This window comes from Rhinatrema bivittatum, chromosome 1 (genome assembly GCF_901001135.1).
Source record: "Rhinatrema bivittatum chromosome 1, aRhiBiv1.1, whole genome shotgun sequence".
Taxonomy (NCBI): Eukaryota; Metazoa; Chordata; class Amphibia; order Gymnophiona; family Rhinatrematidae; genus Rhinatrema; species Rhinatrema bivittatum.
Window position 1 is genome coordinate 739,052,211 of NC_042615.1, and position 21,104 is coordinate 739,073,314.

At 45.2% G+C, this 21,104-nt stretch overlaps 1 protein-coding gene across 3 annotated transcripts in view; it reads left to right on the forward strand.

Annotated features, from left to right (window-relative positions):
* Nucleotides 1-21,104, forward strand: part of PAIP1 (poly(A) binding protein interacting protein 1) — a 233,979-nt gene that overhangs the window by 94,955 nt on the left and 117,920 nt on the right. For all 3 annotated transcript variants that reach the window (XR_003852745.1, XM_029577749.1, XM_029577741.1), the window contains exon 6: nucleotides 6,466-6,591. Coding sequence is in view for 2 of the 3 variants with exons in the window: in XM_029577749.1 (XP_029433609.1) it covers nucleotides 6,466-6,591 (126 nt within the window). In the remaining variant the exon portion in view is untranslated. The remainder of the gene's footprint in view (nucleotides 1-6,465; nucleotides 6,592-21,104) is intronic.

Below are 21,104 nucleotides of genomic sequence, written 5' to 3' on the forward strand. Positions count from 1 at the left end.
GGACAGTTCTAAAGTCATGGAAATATAGGAGAGGTTTGAGTCTTTTTAACACCTGTAGTCTGTAGAAGCAATCTTTGGTTGTCGTTTTGATCATATTCTTTAGGTTAAGGCGGTTGTCGATAATTACTCCAAGGTCTCTTACGTGAGTGTGGGTTAGAAGGTGGTTGTGATGTGTCTGAGACGGGAGGTTATCTTGGTTGGAGGAAATGAATAGGAGTTCAGTCTTAGAAGCATTGAGGACCAAATTTAGACTGTTGAGGAGATTTGTGATGGCTTGTAGGCTGTTGTTCCAGAGTGAAAGGGATTTGTTAATAGATTCTGTTATGGGAATCAGAATCTGAACATCGTCCGCATAAATGTAGTGGATGAGGTTAAGCCTTGTTAACAGTTGGCAAAGGGGGAGGAGGTAAATATTGAAAAGCGTGGGTGATAGGGAAGAACCTTGTGGTACGCCAAGAGAGGAATTTGTAGATGGTGATTCTTTATTGTTGATTTTTACTTTAAAACTTCTGTTACTGAGGAAAGACTTGAACCAATTGTGGACTGTTTCTGAAATGCCTATGTCTGAAAGGCGATTCAGGAGGATGGAGTGGTTGAATATGTCGAAGGCCGCCGAGATGTCTAAAAGGATTAAGAGAAAGGAATGTCCTTTGTCTAGACCCATGATAATGTGGTCTGTTAGAGATATGAGTAGTGTTTCTGTGCTGCGAGATTTGCGGAACCCATATTGGGAAGGGAAAAGTAGATTGTGATCTTCTAAATAATCCGAAAGCTGGATGTTGACCAATTTCTCTGTGATTTTGGCTAAAAATGGAAGATTCAAGATGGGGCGGAAATTAGCTAGAACACCAGGGTCTAGATTATGTTTCTTGAGAGGTTTAAGTGATGCGTTCTTTTAGACTATTTGGGTAGAATCCTTGTGTTAAGCAGCAGTTTATGATGTTGGTTAAGGGTCCGGAGATTATGTTTGGGATAAGTAGCAGTAGCTTGGAGGGTATGTTGTCTGATGGGTGGCTGGAAGGTTTCTGCCTTTTAAGAATGGATTCGATCTCTTTGGTAGACGTTAATTCGAATTTGTCAAATTTGACTCCCTTAAGCATGTAAGTGTTATCGAATGAGGTGATGTGGTCAGTCTTGGTTGGAAGGAGAGCAAGTGTGTTTGCAATCTTCTGCTGAAAGAATAGGGCTAGCTCATTTGCCTTGGATTGAGCTTGTTCATCAGGTATTGATGGTGGTAGAGACTTTGTTATTTGAGATACATATGTAAAGAGAGTTTTTGCATCATATTGGAGATCATGGATTTTTTACCGTAGTATTCTCTTTTTTATTTTAGAATTGATGTCCTGTAGAGATGTAGGGTTCCTTTGTATGACGATAGCGTAGTGGTGGAAGGGGATTTGTGCCATTTATTTTCTTTGTGACATAATTCTTGTTTTATCCATTTGAGTTCGCTGGAGAACCAAGGTTGATTTCCTTTTTTTGACGGGTTGATTAGTTTCGTGGTTGAAGGGCAGAGTTTATTTGCTACCTCTTCGGTGATCTTGTGCCATGAGAGCACTGCTGTGTTGGGGTTGGACAGATCTAGATTTGAGAGTTCCTTGGAGAGATGTTCACTGAGGGTGTCAGAAGCACAGGGTTTCCTGAATTGAAAGGAGGATAGGTGCTGGGAGGAGAGAGACTGTTTTTTTGTGGTGAGGGTGGTTGTTATCAGAAAGTGATCTGACCAGGGGATAGGGGTACACAGAGGTTCTGTGGAGTTAAAGACATTGGAGTTGATAAAAAAAATAAGGTCCAGGGTGTGTCCAGCTTTGTGTGTAGGTTTGTTTACAATCTGGGTGAATCCCATTGCACTGAGGGCGGTGAGGAGGGCGTCACAATTGGATGAGTGGGAAGAAGCCTCAAAGTGGATGTTAAAATCTCCCATGATTATGGTAGGTAAGTCAGTGTTGACATATTTCACCACAGATTCTATAAGAGGGGAGGCATCTGTATCTAATACTCCTGGGGGTGCATAAACTAGGAGTACTTGCAGCTGGTTCGATTTGAATAGTCCTAGTTCAATTTTGGATTCTGACTTAATTGTATGTGATGTTAGTCTGAGTTCTTTTTTGGTGGCTAGTAACAGACCGCCTCCTCGCTTTTTTTGTCTGTGAATTGAAAAAAAATCATATTTGTGGGTGGGTAATTGGTTGATTAGGGTAATGTCCGAGTTTTTAGCCATGTTTCTGTGATAGCACAGACGTCTGGATAGCAGTCCAAGAGATAGTCGTTGAGGATGTGAGTCTTCTTTGTCAGAGAATTGAGAGTTTAATAAGGTCACTAAGAGAAGGGTTAGTCCTAGGAACTGCGTCAGTGGGTTGATCATGATTGGGATGAGAGATCTAGGAGTTCTTACTGGTGGAACCAGAGCTGGGAGCATACTGCGGTGGAAGCGATGGTATCTTATTGGAATATGTTGGATCAGCATTTTTTGGGTCAACAGGACTAATTGTGAGATGAAATGAATCTTAGATAATAGAAGTAGGGGAGGGGTCCTGGAGGATATATATATATTTTTTTTAAGAGATTTGAGAATTCCTTAAGAATTTAGTTTGTGTGATAGTTGAAAGCAGAGGAGTATTGCTGTAGGTTGTAATACTGTAGGATAATACTGAAGGATCGCAGGTGGCACCCCGGGTTATATGGGTGGTGCTTTTCAGTTTTCTCTCTGATTCCATCTGCTGGAAGGGAGGCATAACCCAGCAGTCTGGACTGATCCTTGGTACTATAGGAGCGAAAATTAACAGGTAAGAACTAATTTTCCTTTCCGGATTCCGTCTGGATGAGTTTGCAGTTGTGGCTAAATTGCAGAAATTTGGAGTTGAATGGATTTGGAACCTCCAGCTTGAGTACATTAATGACAAATGCCAGTCTGATGGGCTGGGGTGGCACATAGTCTACTACAGATGGCTCAAGGTCACTATACAATCGAGGAGGCAAGATAATCCATCAGTCAGTTGAAGGCCAGAGCTATTCATTTGGCTATCTAGAAATTTGCTCCTCTGCTGAGAGAGCGTACACTCTCAGGATAATGTCTGACAGTACCATGGCAGTGGCATACATAAATCATCAAGAAGACACCAAAAGTCCATAGGTGTCCTTGGAAATGAATTTTACTACTCCTTTGGGCAGAGAAGAATCTGAAGATGATTATGGTCTCATACATAGCAAGGGTGGAAAATGTTCAAGCAGACTTTAACTCTCAATATGGTCAACCCAGAAGAATGGTCTCTGTCTCAGCAGGCTTTTGAACAAATTGTAGCCAGATGATGAGTTCCTCTGGATCTCGTAGCAGCCTTCAAGAATGCAAAAGAACCAAGATATTTCAGTCAGAGATGACAGTTGCTCGTCAGGCCAATTGTGATGCAGAGTTGGCCTATGGAACTACTTCTATATGTTTTTTTTCTCCATGGACTCTGATAGGGAGACTGCTTCAGATAATTTCAGAACATCCAGATTTGGTGATTCTAGTGGTATCCATGGTATGATGCGGCTCTTGTGAGGTTATTGCATGGAAGTCCATTGAGACTTCCTTTTCACAAGGAGCTACTCTTCTAGGGTCCACTACTGCACGGGCCCCGGATCAATTCGGTCTTATAACATGTCTTTGAATAGGCATGTTTAATTGAGGGGTTATTCCTAAAGCATAGTTAGTAATCTTTTACAGGCTAGAAAATCTTCCACATCTTTATTTTGGAGAGTCTCTTGTGCCCAAAGGCAGTTTGTTTTTCGTAAAGCATCGATACTGGTAATTCTGGATTTTTTTTTTTACATGAAGGCCTTTCTGAATTCTTTAAATTGCAGATCCTGAATGCTATAGAGGGTGCATTTTGGATTGGCCTTTGTCCTTGCGACTAAACGTCTCATTTCTAAAGAGGTATAAAACAAATTAGACCTCCACTGAGAATTCGGTCCCATCTTGGCACCTGAATTTGGTATTGACTTTCCTGTCGAGTTTTTGTTTCTTTTGATAGGAATAAATTGGGCATCACCGTTGCCAAACAGATGCTTTCTTATTCCAGGTGGGACTGCATCTTGAGAGCCATGTCAAGGCTCACTCTGTTTGAGCCATGGCAGCATCTGTGGCCCACTTGTGAGCAGTTCCCATGGAGGAGATCTGCAGAGCTGCAATGTAGAGTTCTTGCCATAGGTTCACATTCACATCACATTATTGTTTGGATAGGGATGGCCAATGCAACAGCAGATTTGTCCAAGCTGATCTTCCGAACTTGTTTGGTATTTCCGCCTAGGGCCCATTGTGTTCAGGCTGGCTTTCATTACCAACAAAACTAGTTGTTCTACCTGTTGGTACTTATTTTGATGTTTTATTGGTCCCCTTTATGTGGGGGGGGGGGGGGGGAGAACAGCCTGTAGCTAGAGATTCACCCATGTGTGAGGACTGCCAGCCTGCTTGTCCTTGGAGAAAGAGTTGCTTACCTGTAACAGGAATTCTCTGAGGACTGCAGGATGTCAGTCCTCATGAAACCGGCCCATCGCCCTGCAGAGTTGGGTTTCCAGTACGTGTGTTTCTTCCCCGTTATTTTATTCTTGAATTCTATATTATAAGACTGAAAGAGACCCCGTGTGATCGCGTGGTATAATGCATGTTGAGCATGCTCAATGAGGCTCATTGGCCTCATTGAGCATGCTCAATGAGGCCAATGGCAAAACTTATGTCAAAGTTTTAGAAACTTTGACATAAGTTTTGCATGCTGGGCTCCATCCAATGTCTTCACCCATGTGCTGCCCTCAGAGAACACCTATTATTTATTTATTTATTTTCATTTTTATATACCGACATCCATTTGCACATCGTATCGGTTTACATATAACTTGAAAATCTGACAGTGCTTATTACAACTCTTTTTCACAATGTTAAGCAACTTCTGGCTAATTCTGTGAGACCTGCACACTTCTGCTTAGCTAGATGGGGAAAAGCACAATACACCAGCCAAACTGGGCCTACTAAATTTTACACCAGAAAGAGAACTTTTGCAGGATCAGTTCCTATCTTACGGGGCCGACTCAGTAAACCACGCGGGAGAGCGGGCTCTCCCAGCGTGCGCACAGGCCACCCTCCTGTGCACGCTATTCAGTAAGTTAATTTATTTAAATTAGGGCTCACGGTAAAAAGAGGCGCTAGGGACACTAGTGCGTCCCTAGTGCCTCTTTTTTGACGGAAGTGGCGGCTGTCAGTGAGTTTGACAGCTGACGCTCAAGTTTGCCGGCGTCGGTTCTCAAACCCGCTGACAGCCACGGGTTCGGAAACAGGACGCCGGCAAAATTGAGCATCCGGTTTTCAAGCCGCGGGCCCATTTTAAATTTTTTATTTTTTTTTTAACTTTTTTTAACTTTTGGGGCCTCCGACTTAATATCGCCATGATATTAAGTTGGGAGGTTACACAGAAAAGCAGTTTTTACTGCTTTTCTGTGCACTTCCCCGGCACCTGCAGAAATTAATGCCTACCTTTGGGTAGGCGCTAATTTAAAGTAAAATGTGCGGCTTGGCTGCACATTTTACTTGCTGTATCGCGTGGGAATGACTAATAGGGCCATCAACATGCATTTGCATGTTGCTGGCGCTATTAGTCTCGGGGGGGGGGGGGGGTTGGACGCGTGTTTTCGACGCACTATTACCCCTTACTGAATAAGGGGTAAAGCTAGCGCATCAAACGAGCGTCCAAATGCCGGTTAACAGTGTGCTCTACTGGAGCGCACTGTACTGTATCGGCCTGTTAGGGAGTTCCCTACCACTTCACATCAGACTTGCCCAGGATTTCCTTTCCTTCAGAAAGTTAATGAAAACCTAACTATTTGAAGCAGCTTTTGGAACAAATCGATAACTCAAACCCCCATTGAATGTTGCTCTCTGCCTGTTGTCTTTTTACTAATCAAGAAGCCTATACAAGATCCATCCCCTCTTCCCCACCAAACAAAACCAGCGCAATGCCTCTTGTAAACATTTGGTACTGAATCTGATGCTCCTTCAAATTTTTACCTGATGTCAACTGGTCTTCCATGCTATTCTCGGCTCTGTATCATAATTATTTACCCTAAACAGACACCCTGTCCTCTGCCTAACAGAGTAACTATCTATTAGCAGTACCTGATTTAACCTACCTTCTGTTCTTTATTGAGCTCTGTAATAATATTGTATTTGCTACTTATATGCTCACAAATCTTTGAGTTTGTACTGCTCTATCTGCTCTGTAGTGCATTATACTATAAAACAGCTCTGTTTGTAACATGCTTTGAGCTCTCTGACTGGAAAAGCATGTCATAAATAAACAATGGTGGTGATAATGATGAATTAATCTGAGAACTTTGAAGACCTATGCACCAGTGCATTGTCTGTAGAAGGCAAAAGCAATGTTGGAATCTTTTGCTTTTAATTGAAATGTTGCATTGTTATATTACTCTTTGCAGATTAAAGGAACAAAGGGGCAGGCAACACGAGCAGAGATTCTCCAGTCTGGCCTTCGGGAGCTACTAAATGCCCTTTTCTCTAATCCTGTGGACAATAATTTAATCTGTGCGGTAAAACTATTAAAGGTAGGAAGAGTTCTACACATCTTGCTATATTTTCCTATTGTTTTCTGAGTATATGTTGCAATAATTGCCATGATTTATTAAATTTGATGTCCACAACAATTTTCATATGCTGTTACAATGAATTCTTGAAATCTGGGATTCATAAATTAGCACTTGGTCAGTGCTTGGAGTTGCATGGTATAAAGATGTTTTCAATGAAATGGGCCTTTGTTTACAATATTACACTCCACCTTTTCACTTAAGGAGGGCAGGGAGAGTGTTCAGAAGAGATGATTTGAGTTATTTTTTTTTTTAACAATACAGAAAATGCACTTCAGTACATTTATGAGTTCTATTCAGGCCATATCCACTTAAATAAAAAATTATGAAGGAGTACATATTTATTGTGTGTTTAAGTTAATGCGGAATGCAATGGTGACACTCGAGCAGGGGTGGGCAAACTATGGCCCACTGGTCAAATCAGACCCATCATTGACTTCTGTCCTGCCAGCTAAACGTTTAAAAATTAACGTTAGTGCGGCCTGTGATGTTTGCCAAGTGCCCACGTTATCAGCAAAAGCTCATGAATCCTCTTTTAATGATGTGTTAAATCGCACAACGCTGGGTCCTAGCCATTGCTGATGACATCAGTACCCGAAGTGGGGGAGGAGGTAAGCTCGCAGCCAAACACTTTTCTCTCCATGTGGGCGGGCAGGTGAAAGTTTGCATCATGCAGCATTCTGAATAAAGATGCAATTGGCTTGCTGTAAGATCCAGTCGCAGTACTTATACAGGGGACAGGAGAGGAGAGACCTGGTGCGTTGGCACTGGCGGGGTGTCCATCTCCGGCCAGTGAAGAGAGACACCATTGACTAGTAAGGAGTGGTGAGTAAGGGAAAAGATCGAAAGGAATGGGAAGGGACAGAGGGGGAATGAAGGGAAAGTGGTGTGAGGATGGTGTGTGAGTGAAATGGAAGGGACATGAATAAGTGGGAAGGAGAAGGTGGGTGACTGAGAGGGAGGTGGTGGGTGGGTGGGATAGAGGGGGCTAGTGACTGAGAGGGAGTGACAGAGGGAAGGGTAATGAAGCAAGAGAAAAGGGTAAATGGAAGTGAGGGGGTGCAAGACGTGAGGGAAGGTTAAGGGGATTGAATAGACGGTGAATGATAGGAAAGGGAAGAGGGTGTGGGGGTTGACTGACAGAAGGAGGAGGGTGAATGACTGAAGGGTGAGTGAGAGGGGAGTAAGAAGAAGCGAGGGTAGAAGGGTGCAAAAATTGATTACTGCAACTCTCTGCTCCTAGGCCTTCCTGCAAATACTATTAAACCTCTACAGATGTTGCAGAATTCAGCTGCCAGGATTCTGACGAACACAAAAAAAAAGAGATCACATCTCCCCCATCCTTTATAACCTCCATTGGCTTCCGATCAAATACAGAATTCTCTATAAAGTCCTTACTATAATTCACAAAGCCTTACACAACCTCTCTCCTATTGAGCTTACCATCCAGCCACATCATCATAACTCCATTAAACCAATTAGAGGAGCCTATCAAGGCATTTTATTAGTTCCCCCAGCAAAAACCTTTAGGAAAAGAGCCCTTTCCATAGCAGGCCCTTCACAATGGGATGCACTCCCCCCTGACCTCCGACAAGATCCATGTCCTCTGTCATTTAAGAAAAAACTCAAAATATGGCTCTTCAAACTTGCATTCCCAGAATGAGGACTTCTGCTCAATTCTTGGGGAGGAGGAATAGCCTAGTGGTTAAAGCAGTGGGCTATGAACCAGGAGTTCAAGACCAGGGTTCGAGTTCCGCTGACACTCCTTGTGACCTTGGGCAAGTCACTTTACCCTCTATTGCCTCAGGTACAAAACTTAGATTGTAAGCCCTCTGGGGATAGGGAAATACCTACAGTACCTGAATGTAAACCGATGTGATATCTCAGATCGAATGCCGGTACATAAAAATAAATAAATAAATATTCCCAGAATTGAAGACTTCTGCTCATATTCCCAGAATTGATGACTTCCGCTCATACCTTGACCAGTCTGACCAACGCACTGCACCAGGTCTTTATAGTTGTTCCTCATTTTCGGGGTCCATTGATCCAATCTAATGCTCTAACTTTAACCAAACCTCTCAGAGTTATCGCCTATAGATCATGATGCACTCCTATAGCTAGACTCCATATCCTGACCTGTTTAAGTCCACTATACCTGATTAATTCCGCCTTAAGATGCATACCTTGTTAACTGAAATCTTGTTAATCAGATTCATTAAGTATTTATCCAAATTAGAATTTTGTTAATTTCAGATTTATTAAGTACTTATCATTTCCCATTCGAAAGTATTTATTTATATATTAGCTATGTTGAATATTGCCTTTTGTTATTGTTTGGCACCGGGCAAGTTCTTAGCCTTGGTTTCTTAAGCATTTTCTTGTCTTTCACATTGTTCCATGTAACGCTCTTATGCAAAGTTTTGTTCACTGTAAACTGGTGTGATTTGTAGTTTTGTACAGGAATATCGGTATATAAAAGTCAAAAATAAATAAATATGTCAATGAACTTGGGTATGTATATGAAAGAAAGGAGTAAGTTTGTGTGTACCTTCCCTCCTTCCCCTACTAATCCAAGTTTATAATCTCAGGGCGACTGGAAATGAAGTTTCCAGGGATGGAGAAGGGGTGATTTTTTTTATCCTTATTTTTAATTATTTGGGTTTTTGATATGTCTGCTGTTTGGAAATATTTGATTGATTTTGGGGAAATGTTTAAAGTTTATAGTGTGTTTTTTATCCTTAATTTATTTAATTATTAGGTGGTACATCTGTTTTGAAATATGCTTTTTATTAGTATGGGTTCCTCTCTTAATTGATTTATATTTCTTGATTTTGTTTTGAGGAATGTTGATATTTCTGTGTTTGATTTATTGCATTGCATATGAGTCTGGCTTTTAGTGGTTTCCAGTCCAATTTTTTGTCTGCACCTTACTATTTATACTTTATGGCCTGCATTTGTGACTGAGATGAGGTGGCCTGCTAGCTGGGAAAACATCTTGTACCTATTGGGTTGAAGGTTTTTCCAATTTTGGTAGAGGCTGGGATCCATGATTGAAGGGCTCCTTGATGACGCTTAATTAAGCCTTTTGGATACTGAAATGTCTGCAGCAACTGGTGGAAATTTGATTGCTGTGTGGAGGACCTGCTGTGCCACACACTACCACTCCCTGGCCCTTGTGTTATGAACTCTCCTGTAGCGGTGCTACAGGAGGCTCCTTACCTCTTCCTGGAGGTCACTCTGAATTCGGGGTCTCGCCTACGAACTATCCAGGATTTGCTCCAGGGCCTGGGAGGCCGCAATGTTCTTGGGGCCTGCCTGAGGCTTGCTTGTGTCTGCATGGACTTCCTGGTTTGAGCCACACCCTTCTCCCTAGGGGCCGGCCCGCAGCACTCCTCTTTAGTTATAGGGCCAGCTAGGTGTGGGTCATCCAAACTCCTCCCAGGGAGTCGCCTGTCTGTAGCCCTATAAAAGGTCTTCAACTTCCAGTCAGCCTTGCCTTGCATCGGAGTTACTTCACTCTGGAGGCTCCTGCCTGCCAGAGCTCCGTCAGGTCTTCTTCGTGGAGCTCCTCTTCATTTGTCTTCTCTTCATGTCAAGTCAAGTTATGTCTTCATGCCTGAGGTCCTTGTCCAGGTGTCTTGGTGTCTCGTCTTGATCCTCCGTTTCCTGATGTCCCAGGTTCCTTGGTGTCCTGCACTTCTTGGTGTTTGCTTCAGCGCTCCTGAGCCTTCTGGTACCTGTCAGACCCGACTCCCTCGGATGACGTCTTTCCCGAGCGTGTAGTGGCCTGCAGGTGGACTGATGTCCTGTGCTCCTGAGCCGTCATGTCCTGCCAGCCTTTGTGGTGCTTCGGGCGACACCTGGCTTCGTCGTCTGAATTCCACTTCGACTGGATTCTTCCCTTCGCTTGTCCCATTCTTAGCATGGTCTGTGACCAGCCTCCTCGGGCTGTGTAGGGCGTGCAGTGGGACAGGGTGGTCCGCGACCAGTCCCGCGGGTGGACTGTGTAGGGCGCCCTGAGAGACAGTGCCAATGTCCTTCCGCCCAATCTCGCATCTCGTCTGGACTTCAAGTTCCTCATCTCGTCCCGGATGCCATTGCATCAGTCTTGGTATCATGTCAACGTCTTGTTCCTGATGTCTTTGCATCAACCCTGGTCCGGGATGACGTTGCATTGACCATTGGTCCGTGATGTCTTCACATCAGCCTTGGTGTCATGTCTTCGTCTGCGATGCCGTAGCATCGATCTTGGTGTCATGTCTTCATGTCAAGGCCCTTCTGCCCTCATCCTCAGGCCAGGCCTGCTGCTCCATGCCGATCCAAGCGGCAGGTCCGAAAGGGCTCGGAATGGTTGGAGGACCATTCACATTCCAACATCATCCTGTTGTTGGCCTTGGGAGCTTGCAGGCCTGGCAGAGGGTAAAAAAGATCAAGGCATCTATTTTTGTGTTTATCCTGACGGCTATCATAAAAGATCAAGGCATCTATTTTTGTGTTTATCCTGGCAGAGGGTAAGACCGTCTGCCATGCTGGAACACGCTGTCAACCCTCGGTTCGGTCCTGGATCCATCTGGGGTCGGGCTGAGGCCCAAGGGCACACTAAACACCCCGCACGTAACACCTTGTTGCACTTGATAACGTCTAATGTGGCCCCAGCACAAAAAGGTTTGCCCACCCCTGCGCTAGAGCATAGCAGTTTGTGAAGTTCAAAAGTCCCCTGATGAAGAAAGGACGTCAGTGGTTCTGGATGTCCGTTGAAGTACATATGTGCTGCGAGTTTAAGTGCTCATTTTTAATTGCATTGATGTTTAAATAAAAGTTAACAAATATTAATTAGGAGGAAGGAGGATTGATGACCAAAACAGAAGCAAAACTAAGTAGAAAATATTGATTGCTGTGATTTGCCATTTATGAAAATATTCCTCTGTCATAATTTTTTTTTAGTTTTAAATGGATATGGCCTCAATAAACCTCATATAAAAGAACTTTTCTGTATTGTTGAGTTTTTACCCTTTGAGTGTGGAAGATTGCTGTATTTAGAGTGTTGGTTTATTTTTTTTGGCAGCCTTAATTGATTTGCAGTGGAAATGGTACCTTAAACATTTAGGATGTTTCTGCCTCATGTCACAGTCCTGTAGGCTGAATGTAAATTAATCTGCTTATAGGAACTGATGAGAGAGAAGATTACATGCAACTTTTTAAAACTGAACTGTCATCTCTTTATTTTAAGAAAAGAAGGCTCCTAAGAGGAGAGAGACTCTTTAACATACTAATTCCTTATTTCCTGGAGGTTTAAATGGATTGGATTAAAAATTAGTCCTGTAACCAGTATTTCCGTTGTTTTTCCCCAGCATGTGTGTACATCTGGCAGGTCTGTGTTTTCAGCCTTGTGTATAGTGTGATGAATGCCTTGCTCAGAATTTAAAATATATTTTGGTACAAGTGTTGGCTAAATTTTTTTTGGCTACTGTGCTAACATCTTAAAGAAAAAAAAATAGTCTTCCTTTCAATAAACTGAATAGTTTCACAACCTTTGTGTTAATCTCACAACTTTTTGTTTTGCCATTTTTTCTTTCTTCTATTCTTTTTACACCCTCCCACCACTCCTCCTTTTCTTGCTCTATCTCTCACATATCTTCTCCATGTCCTGATGTTTGAATCATCTTTATCACTCTTCCCTGGTGGTTTCTCTCTCCTGTGTCCTCCATATCTCTTGATCTGCCGGTACCCTCTCACCAAAGAAGGATAGTGACATGGACAGTGAGTGAGGGCATGCATCACTGTCCCTGAAGAGTCCCTTATGTGCACAACTGATCCATTGTAGGAGAGGAAGAGACACTGTAGCTGCAGAGTAGTGTTCCTGTCTCTAGCCCTCAGGAGACAGAAGTTAGGGAGGGAGTGGAGGATTGATGAATATTCATCTACCTTGAAGTAATCCTAGCATTTTAAACAGCATGCAGACATTTAGTGTTTACTATAATCAAGGCGTATGAGTTGTTGGCAGCAAAGGTTAGAAAATCCCATGGCATGGCTTTAGTCCACAAAACTTAAAATTTGTATTTTCACTTTTCCTTTAAATTCAGGATTTCCTAGCGTGTAGCCAGATGGACTCAGGACCAATGGGTATTGTGCTCTTCTGCTAGCAGATGGGAGACAGAGTCAGATTTCAAAGCTGACATCACTCTAGATATACTCCTGCAGTAACCTCGGCTCTTCAGTATCTCTCCATCTCTTAGCAAATGCGGACACTATCCCACACACTAGAATAGTGTTAAGAATTACAGCAGAAGAAACAAAATTTACCTTAAGGAACATCGAGCCCCGCTCTCCTCCAGTGATACCTAAGGGTCCCTCCCCCAGTCGAGAATTCCTGAGGTTGATCTCTGATATCCCTCAGAGGTGTGCCTTAGCCCGGTAGCCAGTTCCCGGCGTGGACTTAGCCCCCCAGTGTGACTGAAAGGCAGTGGGTGCAGAAACGAGCACGGCGGTGAAGGTAATTCCCTCTCTCCCCCGCAGCTGGAGACCGTCCATACGATCGGTAAGCTCCAAGACCAGGTAAGAAAACATCTATAAATTCAGGTCTCCTGTCTCTAGAGCTTGTATTGCCGTTCCGAATCTGTTCCTGGTGAGGTTAGAAGGGAGCACTGATCGGGTTGAGCAGCCTTGGTTGGGCTAGGCCCCGATCCGGTGCAAGGGTCCACACACGTGGAGACCCTCGGGGGGCGCCATCTTACTCGCTGGGGTCGTCGGCACCATCTTCCCTTCTCGACCAGCGGGATGCGCGGGGCAGGCCAGACGGCTGATGCGCCTAACTTGCACGCGTCCAATACAGACGCGTGCACAACTGAACGTGCCCGGGCGCATATCTACATGCACCGCCGTGTTTACAACTGCACGCACGCCAACACATAGACAATGGCACCGGCACCCAAGAAGGGCAGAAGACACTCTCTTTGCACAGCCTGCCACATAAGAGCCGCGCAGCCTGAATTGGAGTCCTGCCTGTGTCAACATTGCGAAGAAGCCCAGGGGGAACCAAAGCCTGACACCCCCCCCCCCCTCCTTACTGTCAGGAGATGGTCTGGAACTACTGATGATAGCTCCCCGGACCTATGCATCTCTGAGACAAGCTTCCCCACAGGAGGGCACCTCGGGGGCCCCTACTCCAACTCCCCCTGGGGTTAAGGCACAATCAGCCCCAGCTGTGCCCCAGGCTCAACCCCTGCCGGAAGCACAAGATCCTCCCGGCTCGGATGCCTTGAGACATGCCTCGCCTAACCAAGAACTTCCCTAACAAGGACCCAGACACTTCAGATGATGAGTGACTCCCTGGAAGAAGGAGAAATCCCTCCAGGAATGGAACCATGCTTTGTTTCTTCCACTAGGACGAATTACCAGCCCTTGTTTCCCAGACTCTGAAGACGCTGGGTATTCCTGGCATGGGACCCAATGGCGGAACCAAAGAAGAACCCCATCTTGGTGTCCCTTCATAAGGCCTTATGCTACTTTCCAATGATGGAAACCATCCAGGAACTGATTGACCTGGAGCGGGATGCCCCAGAGGCCAGCTTCAAAGGGGGTCAGGCCTTGGAAGCCCTATATCTTCTAGAACCAGCGACCAAGGAATGCCTGCATTTCCCGAAAGTGGACGCTATGGTCTGTGCCATTTCAAAGCAAACGATTCCTGTTGAGGGAGGGAGGGGCTGCATTGAAGCACATTGAAGCACACTCAGGACACCAGTGCCACCAGTGCGCAGCAGATTGCTTCCTGCTGCACACTGGTGGCACATTCCTGCTTGCTCCTCTCGAGAGAGGCAAATAACTCTGGAACGTATACCGGTCAGACGATGGAACCTGCAGCAGCCTTCCTCACGGACGCAAGCTCAGACCTGGTGCGCACCTCAGCCAGGGGCGTTGCCTCGGCAGTGGCAGCCAGAAGACAACTATGGCTACAGAATTGGTCTGCAGACATGATATCTAAAGCAAATCTCTCAAGAATGCCTTTTAAAGCAGTGGTCCCCAACCCTGTCCTGGGGACCCACCAGCCAGTCGGGTTTTCAGGGTATCCACAATGAATATGCATGAGATAAAATTTGCATGTTATGGAGGAAGTGTATGCAAATTTTCTCTCATGCATTTTCATTGTGGATATCCTGAAAACCCGACTGGCTGGTGGGCCCCCAGGACAGGGTTGGGGACCACTGCTTTAAAGGATCTCTTGTTTGGAAGCGAATTGGAGAAATTAGCCAGCAAATGGGGTGAATCACCAGTGCCTCGGCTACCGGAAGATAGGAGTAAAAGATCTCAGCATTCCTCCTCCAGAAGAACCAAGGGCAGAGGATCGCAGCGCCTTAGACCCTACAGGACACAGAGTTCCAGGCACCTCGTCCCTCTGGAAGGTCCCAGCCCTTTCGAAACAGATAGACCAAGAGGGGAGCAGGCCCGGGGGCAGGCTGCAGCCGTGCTCCACAATGAGAATGGGCTGACTCATCCACAGGAAGAGGATATAGGGTTGACTTGCCTTCTTCTATCAAAGATGGGTCGAGATAACAGACAAATGGGTTCTAATCATTCAAGAAGGCTGCTCTCTGGAGTTGCGCAGCATCCCTCGAGACAAATTTATGATGTCACCCTGCCACTCCCATTCCAAGACTGGCAGTAGAAACCACTCTAACAAGACTACTCAGTCTGAAGGCAATAACTCCGGTTCCCATGCCCCAACAAAATACGCTATTCCATCTATTTTATTGTTCCCAAGAAGGAAGGATCTTTCTGGCCCATCTTGGATCTCAAGAACGTCAACAGTCATCTGCGGGTTCTACACTTCTGCATGGAAACCTCTTCACTCTGTAATAATTGCAGTACAACCAGGAGAGTTTTTCTAACCTCCCTGGACCTTTCCAAAGCCTACCTCCACATCCCAGTCCATCAGGATCACCAGCGCTTCCTGTGCTTTGCGATACTGGGTCACCATTACCAGTTCCAGGCACTACCCTTCGGCCTAGGAACTACCCCCAGAACCTTCACCAAAATCATGGTGGTTGTGGTGGCAACACTGAGGAAGGAAAGGGATCTTGGTACACCCTTACCTGGACGATTAGCTAATCAGGGCAAAGTCTTCGGAAGAGAGCTGGCAGGTGACCAGCAGAGTAAAGAGTCTACTGCAGGAACTCGGTTTGGTCGTGAACACAGGCAAGAGCAGTCTGCAGCCCTCTCAATCGCTAGAGTATCTCGGGGCCTGTTTCGACACCAAACAGAACAAAGTCTTCCTCCCCCCCCCCCCCCCCCCCCCCCCCAAGGAGATGGAAACTGATGGAATAATTACGGCTATTGATGACCTCAATGCATGCCCCAAGGTATGGGACTATCTTCAAGTCCTCTGCCTCATGGCGTCAACCCTGGAACTCGTCCCTTGGGCAAGGACCCATATGAGACTGCTCCAGCGCTCCTTACTGTCACAATGGAACCCACTGTCTAGTCTAAGAAGTAAGATGGGAGAGTTAGGTGTATAGCAGCAAATGATGAGATTGACATAATTGTTATCACAGAGACTTGGTGGAAGGAGGATAACCAATGGGACAGTGCTATATCAGGGTACAAATTATATCGTAATGATCGGGAGGATCAACTTGGAGGGGGTGTGGCACTTCATGTCCGGGAGGGTATAGCGTCCAACAGGATAAAGATCATACAAGAAAGTAAAGGCTCAGTAGAATCTATATGGGTAGAAATCCCATGTGTATTGGGTAAGAGTATAGTGATAGGAGTATACTACCGTCCACCTGGACAAAATGGTCAGACAGATGATGAAATGCTAAGAGAAATCAGGGAAGCTAACCAATTTGCCAGTGCAATAATAATGGGAAATTTCAATTACCCCAATATTGACTGGGTAAATGTAACATCAGGACTTGTTAGAGACATAAAGTTCCTGGATGTAATAAATGATTGGTTCAGGAACCAACAAGAGAGGGAGCTATTTTAGATTTAATTCTTAGTGGAACGCAGGATTTGGTGAGAGACGTAACAGTGGTGGGGCCACTTGGCAACAGTAATCATAACATGTTCAAATTTAAACTAATAACTGGAAGGGGGACAATAAGTAAATCTGCAGCCCTAACACTAAACTTTCCAAAGGGAAACTTTAATAAAATGAGGAAATTAGTTAGAAAAAAAATGAAAGGTGCAGCTGCAAAGGTTAAGTGTTCAACAGACTTGGACATTGTTTAAAAATACAATCATAGAGGCGCAGTCCATATGTATTCCACACATTAAGAAAGGTGGAAAGAAGGCAAAACGATTACCATCATGGTTAAAAGGTGAGATGAAAGAGGCTATTTTAGCCAAAAAAACATCCTTCAAAAATTGGAAGAAGGATCCATCTGAAGAAAATAGGATAAAACATAAGCATTGTCAAGGTAAGTGTAAAACATTGATAAGACAGGCGAAGAGAGAATTTGAAATGAAGTTGGCCATAGAGGCAAAATCTCATAATAAAAACTTTTAAAAATATATCCAAAGCAAGAAACCTGTGAGGGAGTCGGTTGGACCATTAGGTGTCAGAGGGGTTAAAGGGGCTCCCTGGGAAGATAAGGCCATTGCAGAAAGACTAAATGAATTCTTTGCTTCCGTGTTTACTAATGAGGATGTTGGGGAGATACCAGTTCCGGAGATGGTTTTCAGTGGTGATGAGTTAGATGAACTGAATGAAATCACTGTGAACCTGGAAGATGTAGTAGGCCAGATTGACAAACTAAAGAGTAGCAAATCACCCGGACCAGATGGTATGCATCCTAGGGTACTGAAGGAACTAAAAAATGAAATTTCTGATCTGTTAAAATTTGTAACCTATCATTTAAAATCATCCATTGTACCTGAAGACTGGAGGATGGCCAATGTAACCCCAATATTTAAAAAAGGGTCCAGGGGTGATCTGGGTAATTATAGTCCAGTGAGCCTGACTTCAGTGCTGGGAAAAATAGTGGAAACTATTCTCAAGATCAAAATCGTAGAGCATATAGAAAGACACGATTTAATGGAACACAGTCAAAACGGATTTACCCAAGGGAAGTCTTGCCTAACAAATCTGCTTCATTTTTTTGAAGAGGTTAATAAACATGTGGATAAAGGTGAACTGGTAGATATAGTGTATTTGGATTTTCAGAAGGCGTTTGACAAAGTCCCTCGTGAGAGGCTTTTACGAAAACTAAAAAGTCATGGGTTAGGAGGCGATGACCTTTCGTGGATTACAAACTGGTTAAAAGACAGGAAACAGAGAGTAGGATTAAATGGTCAATTTTCTCAGTGGAAAAGGGTAAACGGTGGAGTGCCTCAGGGATCTGTACTTGGACCGGTGCTTTTCAATATATATATAAATGATCTGGAAAGGAATATGACGAGTGAGGTTATCAAATTTGTGGATGATACAAAATTATTCAGAGTAGTTAAATCACAAGCGGACTGTGATACATTACAGGAGGACCTTGCAAGACTGGAAGATTGGGCATCGAAATGGCAGATGAAATTTAATGTGGACAAATGCAAGGTGTTGCACATAGGGAAAAATAACCCTTGCTGTAGTTACACGATGTTAGGTTCCATATTAGGAGCTACCACCCAGGACAAAGATCTAGGCATCATAGTGGATAATACTTAAAATCGTCGGCTCAGTGTGCTGCAGCAGTCAAGGCAAACATAATGTTAGGAATTATTAGGAAGGGAATGGTTAATAAAACGGAAAATGTCATAATACCTCTATATCACTCCATAGTGAGACCGCACCTTGAATAATGTGTACAATTCTGGTTGCCGCATCTCAAAAAAGATATAGTTGCGATGGAGAAGGTACAGAGAAGGGCAACCAAAATGATAAATGGGATGGAACAGCTCCCCTATGAGGAAAGGCTGAAGAGGTTAGGCCTTTTCAGCTTGGAGAAGGGACGGCTGAGGGGGGGGGATATGATAGAGGTCTTTAAGATCATGAGAGGTCTTGAACGAGTAGATGTGACTCAGTTATTTACACTTTCGAATAACAAAAGGACTAGGGGGCATTCCATGAAGTTAGCAAGTAGCACATTTAAGACTAATCGGAGAAAATTCTTTTTCACGCAACGCACAGTAAAGCTCTGGAATTTGTTGCCAGAGGATGTGATTAGTGCAGTTAGTGTAGCTGGGTTCAAAAAAGGTTTGGATAAGTTCTTGGAGGAGAAGTCCATTAACAGCTATTAATCAAGTTTACTTAGGGAACAGGCACTGCTATTAATTGCATCAGTAGCATGGGATCTTCTTAGTGTTTGGGTAATTGCCAGGTTCTTGTGGCCTGGTTTGGCCTCTTTTGGAAACAGGATGCTGGGCTTGATGGATCCTTGGCCTGACCCAGCATGGCAATTTATGTTCTTATGACTACTCAATTCGTCTCCAATTACCAGCAGAAGTGCGTTCTCAGCTCCAGTGGTGGCTACAGGAAGACCACCTAAGCAGAGGAGTAAGCCTTTCCCCACCGAACTGGATCTTGCTCACCATGGATGCAAGTCTGCAAGGGTGGGGAGCCCACTGTCAGGAACAGATAGCCCAAGGACAATGGAATAAGGAAGAGGCGGAATGGAACATCAACCACTGGGAAGCTCGGGCAATCAGACTAGCATGCCTGCAATTCAGCCACAGACTCCGAGGCAAAGCAATTCGAGTAATGTCAGACAACGCGACAGCGGTTGCTTACGTCAACCGCTAGGGAGGAACCAAGAGCCAGCAGGTGTCTCTGGAGATAGACCCTCTCATGGCATGGGCGGAGATAAACCTACAAGGGATCTTGGCCTCCCACATCGCAGGAAAAGACAACGTCTCAACAGACTTCCTCAGCAGGGAGAGGGGGATGGATGCTGTCGACCACAGCCTTCCAACTGATACTAAATCGCTGGGGCCTCCCAGCCATGGACCTACTGGCCATCCGCCTCAGTGCCCAAGTCCCCAGGTTCTTCAGCCGCAGACGAGAGCCACAATCCCAAGGAATCGATGCTCTCGTCTAGACTTGGCCTGAGGAAGACTTACTGTACGCCTTCCCCCCCATGGCTACTACTGGGCAGGGTCATCTGCAAGGTAGATCTAGTACCCTGTGATGTTCTATTAGTGGCCCCAAATTGGCCAAGACGACCATGGAACTCAGACACGCAAAGACTCCTTGCGGGAAACCCTCTGTGCCTGCCTCCACACAGAGACCTTCTCCGGCAGGGCCCAATTCTCCACGAAGATCCATCTCGATTCTGTCTTACGGTCTGGTCCTTGAGAGGACTCACCTGAAGAAGCGCGGTTACTCAAAGGCCGTGATTGACACCCTGCTTAGAGTGTGCAAGTTCTCCACATCCCTGTCATACATACGGATCTGGAGAGTATTCAAAACCTGGTGTGAGGACTGCAGGATTCTCCCATGGACAGCCAAGATTCCCATGATTCAGGAGTTCCCACAGGACGATATGAAGAAGAGGTTGTCACTCAACTCCCTCAAGGTCCAAGTAGCCGCACTGGTCTGCTTCAGAGCAGAAGTGGACGATATCCGGCTATCAACCCATCTGGACTTGTCCTGCTTCCTGAAAGGGGTTAAACAACTCCGACCACCCCTAAAGTGGCCGGTGCCTCTATGGAATCTCAATCTAGTATTTCCTGGCGTGTAGCCAGATGGACTCAGAACGAATGGGTATAGTATGCTCGTGCTAGCATTTGGAGACGGATCTGATGTCAGCACGGGTATATATAGCAACTCAGTAATTTCCGTCTCCAAAGCAGTTTGGAGAGCCTGCACGCTCGCTGAGCGTGTTTCCAATCTACTTTCTACTTTCTTCTTACTAAATTTCTACTGCAACATCGAGCCCCGCACTCCTGCGGTGATACCCTTGGGGTCCCTCCCCCAGTAGAGTTTCCCGGGGTGATTTCGTGATCCCCCGGAGGTTTAAGACTTCGGTCCGGTGGCCGAATCGCGGCAGGGACATAGCCCCCGGGCGAGGCTCGGGTGTGGCGAGCGAGGTGCCTCGGTCCCGGCGTGGACGAGGCAGCGGGTGCATATCCTCAAACGCGGCGGTGAAGGTACTTGCCCTCTCTCCCCGCAGCCGGAGACCGCCCGGGTTCCAGCCGGGAAGCGCCGAGGATAAGGTAAGGCGTACATCTCTTCCTTTTGGTCTCCGAGGCACCGAGGATCGGCGGCGTGGCACGCCGTGGAGGGCGCCATTTTGTGGGCCTTGTTCAGGTATTGAGCGCCCGTGATAGGCGCATGTCTATGACTAAGCGCATATTGTATACATCATTGTGCGTATATTGCTAACCGCTTATTGCTGAGAGCATATTGAATACCATTGAGCGGGTATTGCTAACCGCATATTGCTGAGAGCATATCGTATACTATTGAGCGTGTATTGCTGACCGCTTATTGCTGAGTGCATATTGAATACCATTGAGTGTATATTGCTGACCGCATATTGCTG